This window comes from Apaloderma vittatum, unplaced genomic scaffold (genome assembly GCF_000703405.1).
Source record: "Apaloderma vittatum isolate BGI_N311 unplaced genomic scaffold, ASM70340v1 scaffold11381, whole genome shotgun sequence".
Lineage (NCBI taxonomy): Eukaryota > Metazoa > Chordata > Aves > Trogoniformes > Trogonidae > Apaloderma > Apaloderma vittatum.
This window is the reverse complement of record NW_009697378.1, coordinates 4-8325: the sequence shown is the minus strand read 5'-3', so window position 1 is coordinate 8325 and position 8322 is coordinate 4. Positions and strand designations below refer to the sequence as shown.

Here is an 8322-nt window from a genome sequence, read left to right as displayed (position 1 = left end):
CCTCGAAAGGACAAAAGTTTTAGGGGGCTCTGGGATGTCTCAGCAGCACAGGACTGCGAGCAAGGGGCCGTGGCTCTAGGAAGTTATGTGGGGTTTGTGGTTTAGGTGTCTGCTTTGTTTCCGCAGGGTGGATAATTTGTCTAAATATTTCAGTGGACTGAAAGAACAAGAAAAGCGGTTTAAAGTTATAGAAGACCAGGTAAGTCATAGTTTTACAAGCATTTCTATCAACATTAGGATTTGACCGTGCTTCTCTCATTTAATAGTGGTTTGGCAGACCCTGCTTAGGGATAAAGGGCAGAAGAAATGGGGCTGTGTTATGGTTTCAAACATACATTAAGAAACATTTCTGACCTCTGGGAGAAAGGGGAATACAGTATTTCTTGCTCTCTTTGCTAGTCTGTTTGAGAAGCATTCATCTCCTTTGTTAAGATGCTTCTGGAAGCAAATGCTTCCCCCCTCCGTTCTTCTCCTGAGCTTTTCTTTCTTTAAAAGTGCCAACTTTGAAAATACCCATATTCTGTCTGATCTGACCTAGGCTATCTTCCCCGACAGAAGTTTCTCTAATTTTCTTAGATAGATACCAATATCTCAAAAGGAAGTGTCTAGCATACAAACATGCAGCACAAATAATAGAAGGAAACCCTATCCTGAGCTTTTGATCATAAACCCTTAAAGATAAACAAACATTTTATTTTTTTTAAAATAGTCTCAGCATTACCATGTGCTACGTAGAACAACTGTTATTGTTTTCCTTGTCCCTAGAACTCTCCAGTGTAATTCTGGCCTTGCTTGAAAGTTCCTTATCTTAATATTCCCACTGTGGTTTCCCTCCTCTTTCTTATCCATTTTATGGCTTCCTGAAAAAAGTTATGCTATTCAATGAACAATGTTGATACTAAACATAGGTCCAACAGAAACACACAAGAAATGCTTTAATAAATTTGTGCCAGCTTGAGATAATGCGATAGACTCACAAAAAAAGGGAAGGTATTTAATATGAATCCTCCTCCAAGACAGTTCAACTATTTCTTTAAAGAAATAAGCAGCATACATGGCATCTCTGGTGATGCTTCAGTCTGCCACCTAGATTATCTTACTTGCAAATTTAGGAATGGATAAAGAATCACAAAAATTAGATGATGTAAAAACCTGTTTTGCAGATTTGCTATTGTACAGCTGTTATCTCCTCAGTGGCAGAGGTTTTAACCAAAACCAACCTCTTGTGCAACCCACCAGCTCCAAACATACGTAAGTATTGCAAACCATCATGGAAAAGCTAATTAATACAGCCAAACAATTTAGTTTAAAAAAATGCAAGGAAATAAAAAAAGAGAATATGAAGAAGGAACAGGATATTCATACTTTAGAATGAAAAAATTACCTTTTGCAAAACGTATTTAAAAGCTCTGGGGAAAGGACTGTCCCTTAGTGTGAGGTAGAATGACCTCACCCAACTCTCAGCATGTAAATAAGCATCTATTTGCCACAGGGTTCCCCAAGAGAATTGTCTTGGGGGTTTCTTGAGTCAATGAGATAGTACTACCAAAGTATTACCAAAACATTTCATACGGATAAAAGTAATCACTAAAATAAAAGTTTAGCAAGCCTCCTACTTTATGTAATCAACACAGCTCATTTGCCTTCAGAGCTGCAACAATTTCCATCAGTTAAACATCACGTCCTGTGTCCCAGGGCTCCACTGTTTGGCGTTAAAAAACACTAGAGAACTATAACAGACACAGACTATTTCTCAACAACTGCAGGATATCCAGCACAATAAAGATTTTGGATATTCTTCTTAATGATCTATTTCAAGAAATCCTTATTACTATCTCTTACATGAGTAGCCCTCCAGAACTCATAAACTGAACATTATAGATACTACACGGGAAAAAGAAGTAGCTGGAAACTCAAAGTTGTGACGTGACAAGATGCCAAGTCACTCAAACTAACCTCAAACTTGACTTAATTCTTAGAAGCTTATAAAACACATATGTAAATTGCTTCATTATCAACATTCCAGTCAGAAAAACTATCCCGTAGTATGTTCCCCAGACATTTGAATACTGCAACTGCATAAAAATTGAACTTCGATAGCCGAAAAATAAGAACCTCTTTTTACCATTTACTGAGCAAATGCAAAGTAATAGAATCTACAGTATCTTTTAATTGTGGATTATTTTCAACTATTTTCAACATTTTAAAGTTTCTTGAGCATTTATTATGTGCCACTTGTCCCAAGGCTCTTAAACAAGCACCTGGCTTTTACAACCCTGTCAGGTGCGGTGAATGCCAGCACAGAAGCGCCTTTGCCAGAAAGAAGTGAAAGAGAAGAGCACGCAGATCAGTCCGATGCCGACATCGCATACATCGATAATTAAATTCGATTCTCATTTCTTTGAATTAAACTTGTTGTCCCACTGAACACCTGTAGAAATAAAATCCTAATCTCCTGACAGCCCAAAGCCCAGCTCTCAAAGCCTTTATGCCAAACACCGTTGATGTTTGACACTACCGAGCCCTTCTTGGTCCTCCTCCTATTTCTTGGGCTTTCTTCTTCCCTCCTGCTCCCGTATTGCTCGGTCCTTTCTCCAAAACTCCATTTCACAAATTGTACTAAAAACTTGCTCGATGACTCTTAACATTGAATTTTCTAAAGACAATCTCTCTCCAACTCTACCCTCAACTACTACCCTCAGCCCACCGCCATCACCAGTTTCCGCGTTTCTCGGTTCAAGGGAGTCTCCCTTTTGAAAGGTGATCGCTTACGCATTAGGAAATCAGCCAGTGCTTTGGCCAAGAAAGCCAGCTCATACTTCTCAGTTGCTTAGAAAGGAAATCAATAAATAGTTTCCACAGGAAAGGGCCTGGGATACGGCACCGTTACAGCCCGTACCGTTCTGGAGTTCTTACAACCCTCCAACGCTCCCACTCACCGCCTTCTCTTCCCACGCTGGCCCCACGAGGCGTTCCTCTGCTTGTGTTCCTCACGGAGGGCTCCTCCCTCATCCCGAGGCTGGAATCTCACGGAGCGATGCTCAAATGCAGGACAGCCTCCTGTCACCTTCCAAACACCGAGCGGGTGACCCTCCCCAGCTCGCTCTTCTTCAGTCCCGGCTCGTAGCTGCCGGTAACAGGGGCTTTGCCTTTACGTATCGTGCCCCACGGACACCACATCAACACCCAGTAGTTTTTTCATTTTACTTTTAAAGTCTCTCAAAGGTCAGGAAAAAAAATTAAAAAAAATCACGGACTTTAAAGCAAGAACGTTTAGCAAGAATTTTCCTATTAATGAGGAATTTGGACCGTCGGTGATTTTTTTCCTTTTCATTATTTACACTGGCATGCGCATTTTAAGCATACAAAAGCTAGCTGCCTTTATTAGAGTTTTGTAGGAAAAGATACACCAATAAAATGAGTATTACTACCATCCTTTAAATGAAAATTTCTTTGGAATAATATAAACAGCAAAGGAAGGGGGAAGTACTGGGTTGTGGTCCTTCTTATACCAATAAGCTTCAACTGAACTTAATTTCCTCACATATAAATGCTGCTTCTTTGCAACATAAATGTAGGTCATGCAATAGCTTTCGGTTACCAAAGGCAGGAAAAAAAGATTCTCAGATCTGATAAAAATACCTTTCCAACCTGCATCTTTTATTAATAGATATTAATCTTGTTACAATGTCGTAAAATAGTTATTTGTCCAGTTTATTCAGCTCCAGACCTCAGTGACCCCATCAACAGAAATGGAATTTCAGTGCCGTCCTACCTGTTCTTCACCCCAAGCAAGCAGAAGTTATAAAACCAGAAAGTTTGTACCAAGCTACATTTTTTTGTTAGGAAATAATGTGTATCTTACAACCAGCATGCCCTGCTCCTGGCAGGAGCTTCCACTCTGAAGCAGCTACTATTTGAATTGCGATCGGGACATTAATTATCCACTGGAAACCAAAATTTATCCTTTTGGAATTGTTGTTACATCCCCTCACACTCACTGGAAATACTGATTTATTTGGCAATGACCCGTTAATTAATATTCATCAAACTGTATACTGATGAGAAAATGCATTCTGCTTTTACAATTAAAAGCGAATTTCAGAAGATGGAGCAGCATTATTCAATCTGTGTTGTTTTCTGCTTCTGCTGCACATGTTCAAACACAAAAACTCAAATGGTTTGGACCTCCCAATCAATTATTGATAAGATGCTGACACCCTCCCCAAGGAAGTAACCTCCTCAAAAATCCTTCTGAGTTTGAGCAAGCACAGTCTAGCAAGAAAAATCACAAATTCTAAAGAGGTAATCTTTCACTGCACAATTAGAGACACCAAAACTGGGGCTGGTTAATCTAGAATAGTGGCAAAAAAAAATATCAGTCCAAATGGACCCGAACTAATTTGAGTATAATCTTTCAAAGAATTTAATCTTTCAGCCTTATTTACAAGATTTCTTTAGATTCTGTGTGAAAAACAACTATATTTGACATTCATTACAATGTGATTCACGGTATGCGGTGATTCACCCTGAGGTGATTCTCTGTACGTTGTTAAAAGATTGGGAGTGTTAAAACTCAAAATTTTAGAATCTAAAACACAAGACTTGAGGGAGAAGTTACAGGACTGTAAGCTTAGAGTAACATTCTAGAAGATTTTCAAGACATTTCTCAAATCAAATAAACTGAGTATTTGTCAATACTCCCATAGCTGCGTTAGTCAGGGTGGTTCAAAGAGATGGAAAAAAATAAAAATAAAAATCGAACGACAACTGAAAGTTTACTGAAACCCAAAAACTAGAAAAGTACCCAGTGCTGGTATAAACCCCTCATTCCCACCAAACCCACCCAGGGAATCCTTGTGGCAGCAGCACGGCCTGGGAAGGACACACACACCCACGGGCCGAGAACCAGCACATCACGTCATACCAGTAAGAGGAAAAGCTGCTGCCCAACTGAAGGATGAAGCTGTGGCCAGTTCTGACCGGGGGGAGACTTTGCTGAAGCCATCCTGGGTTTTTAAATCTTTACCATGTAACGCTAAATAGGGTAAGTTATTAACCCAACCTTACAAAAAATGATATTGTTTTTGCCAGTTCCCACCTAGGCCCTCAGAGCCCACAACCAGGCACCGTTGTGCTTTTGCTCTCAGTAGCAAGCAGAGGAGGACGTACTAAAAATAAGTTTTCCTCCCTGGGACAGGACCAGGAAAAAAATCACATCTAGTGGGAGACTGTAAATCTCTACATAATGAGCTCATCATCTTTGTTGCAGGGTTCTTCAGAATTTGGGAACAGCTCTAAATCTGGGGGTTAGCAGGAAGCCTTGCTGCCTTTTAGCTAATGCATCTTTTTCCTTCGCTACTTCAGCTCCCGAGCACGTCCCCCAGCGCTGCCCAGGCAAACAAAGCACACCTTATTCTCTTTTGCTAGGGTGCAACTATCCTGTGCCCACAGGCTTCTCACGAACAAAAAGTCTGGAATGTATTTTAGGCAGCTTAAGTCCTAACAATAGTGGTTATGATGCAAACTATTAGACAAAAAGCTATCACATGGTTTCCAGACCAGAAGAAAGAAAAAATGTCAGAGACAAACCCAAACGTACTCAAAGACAATACAAGTCCTTGGATGTTTCCAGAGTGCTCCAGCCTTCAGGACTCTTCCTCCTCCCCTTCATCATCCACTTTAAGGCGGAAATTTTTCCTGTTCTTCTTCTTACTGCAATGGAATCCAACTGTTTCTACCGATGGCTCTTCACCTGCGCCACCAAACCTCGCAGGGAGCTTATCTTCTGTACCGAGGCTGCCCGCTAGCACACACTCCTCCTCCTCTGCTGCCCTTCCACTTCCACCATCTAAGTGCCTCAGCTCCACTTTATCTTCCTCTCGCGAGTCATCAGTCTTCTTCAAAGATTTTCCTTTCAGATCTATTTTCATGTGTTTCTTATCATCCTCCCCTGCTGATGCGTTCTTTTCCAGTCCATCCACACCCCTTTTGGCTGGTTTGGTGAAGACAATCCTCCCAGCTCCACAGCTGGAAGGGTCCTGGTTGAAATATGGGGTGTAGCTATCTTGGGAGCTTTGTTCCCCTCCTCTTTTCTTCAAACCCTCTAGAAATTCCATGGCCACTGCCCTGTTTGTCTTGTCACTAGACTCTGAAACTCCATCGAGGCTGTACTTGGTCCAGCGCTCTGGGTGTGCCACGTAGTCAGGCACTGCAGGGGAGCTTTTGGGAGCCTGCGCTGGTTTGGCTTGCTTCCCCAGGTTTTCTGACACCGTGGTTGGAGGCAACGGGCGCTTAAACCTCCCATCAACAACGTTGTCTTCGGCCAGTGAGGGCACAGACAACTTGGCTGCTTCTTCCAGGCAATCAAAAATGCTCTGGCTACGGAGAGAGAAGGTAGAACTCATGCCCCGCAGGTGGAACGGCTGGACAGGAGATCTGTGACTGCTGTTTGAAGAGTTGGAGGTCTCTCTTGGTCTGTAATCCCCATCATCTACAGATGGCTCCTCAGGAGATATTGTATCAACTTCTGCCTCATCTGGTAACCCCAGATCATCAGAATCGGAGTCGCTGAGCGACACCGTGTCGGAGGGCAGAGCTCCTTCGTAGTCAGTGGCACCGCCAGCCACTATGCCCAGGAAGGGTTCACCGGCGTCCTGATCTCCCATCTTTGAGCCGTCACTCCACGGAGGTCCTGCACGTAGGCCCAGGAACAGCAGCAAGGACAGGCTTCCAAACACCCAGAGAGTTTAGTGCCTAGAGTACAAAGGAGCAAAAAAAATCAGCTGTGAAATGAGAACCAGGCACGAGATTATCATTTGGTGCCGTGCAAAATCATTATTAGTGCAATGTAACAGGCAGCGCTACTTTAGGGATTCCTGAGCAGTTTTGCTTGAAATAGAAGCATTACTTAAGGAAGGAATGCACGTTAAAATTAAAAACTTCCACAAGACTCACTACAAGAATAAGAAGTAATTAAAAATCGTAATACACGCCAAATTTCATTAAAGGTTACAGTAGCTCCAATTACTAACAGAATTTGAATACTCCAGAACCATCTCACACGTTCCAAGAGACAGCAGTGACCTCTCCAAATTACACCCTGCACTTACCATGCTGCACAAATCCACAAAAACACATCGCTCAGTTAAGAAAATGGTGTGTGGTTTGAAGCCTGACTTCCAGCAGCAGCTGGAATACCCGATTGCTGTGCTTCACCACCTGCTTCGAAGGGAACCTTGCAGAACTGAGTCAGCTGATGGTCACACTTGCTGGGCAATCAGAAACAGAGTTGGCGAACGCTCACCTCAGTTCAGCTTGCAAAAAACATGAATTACAGAAACAGTTCTAATATATTATTACAATAAGCTCAACTGCCTAATTATAGGTTCTGAAACGATGCAGTAAACAGACACGGAAAAGTCTGTTAGTCACTCACTTTCTCTTGAGACTGAGTCAGCTTCCCCTCCCGAGGGCCAGTTAAAGCCAAAGATCTCAGCACTTCCAGCCTAGAAAACAAACATTTCCATCACGATACTGGAAATGTAGTTTTGAAACGAGCTTTAAAAATAATTCCTTCCCCCTGAATCATCCAAAGCTGCAGAACTGAGTTCTAAATCTGACACAAACTCGTGCCAGTAGAAAAGTCTATGGATATTCCTGGATTTGGGGCAAAAGAACAACACACAGCCTAATAAGGCAGACCCCACCGTATTTACTCAGTCTCTACACTCATGTTGCCAACTTCATTCTGTAGAACACAGAGGGTTTAAAAAAAATAAAACTGTAATTCACATGGGCAGCACATCGCTACTAAATGAACGGTTTTAAATGCAGATAAGAAAAAGTAAAATTAATACTTATGTACAGCAAGCATTACGTGCTGCTCAGTGCTAACACCACGAATACGACAGAGTTCTTTGTTTTCAAAGCAAGGTTATATTCACAGCTGGGGCCAGACCTCCAGGAGGTGTTAAAACAGAGAGAAATTCTGGAAGAATTCAACAGACCAAGTGCTACGTCGCACGTCAAGGCCGTCCGGCTTTGGCAAAGGGGAACTGATGAGTGCTTTGGAAAACACTGCCCTTAGCATAACCCCTAAACGGGAAATAATAATCTGAAAAATCGTATATAACTAAGTGGACGAATGTAACACACCAACAGTAAAGACTAACACCCAGAAGAGAGACTGGAGCACACAGCCGACTAACAGAGCTGTTTTCAGAGGGCAGCTAAGCGTTCACCACAGGGTGGGCACCAGGGCCCCTCTTGTCCGAGGGCAGTTACACGAAAAGGCCAAATTTTTGCTCCTGAGGAGACGCC

The 8322-nt window shown here is 42.3% G+C and overlaps 2 protein-coding genes across 2 annotated transcripts in view; one reads left to right on the top strand and one right to left on the bottom strand.

Moving 5' to 3' along the window:
* The window catches only part of TRPM5 (transient receptor potential cation channel, subfamily M, member 5), a 31768-nt gene extending 29384 nt beyond the window's left edge, over window positions 1-2384 (top strand). Inside the window, exons 22-24 of the mRNA XM_009877618.1 lie at window positions 127-199; window positions 1164-1251; window positions 2284-2384. Of these exons, the coding sequence (XP_009875920.1) occupies window positions 127-199; window positions 1164-1251; window positions 2284-2384 (262 nt within the window). The remainder of the gene's footprint in view (window positions 1-126; window positions 200-1163; window positions 1252-2283) is intronic.
* A 3264-nt stretch (window positions 2385-5648) lies between these two features.
* On the bottom strand, window positions 5649-6668 carry TSSC4 (tumor suppressing subtransferable candidate 4). The gene has a single exon (XM_009877617.1). It carries the CDS (start codon window positions 6666-6668, stop codon window positions 5649-5651), a length of 1020 nt encoding a protein of 339 aa, XP_009875919.1.
* Window positions 6669-8322: the final 1654 nt, after the last annotated feature.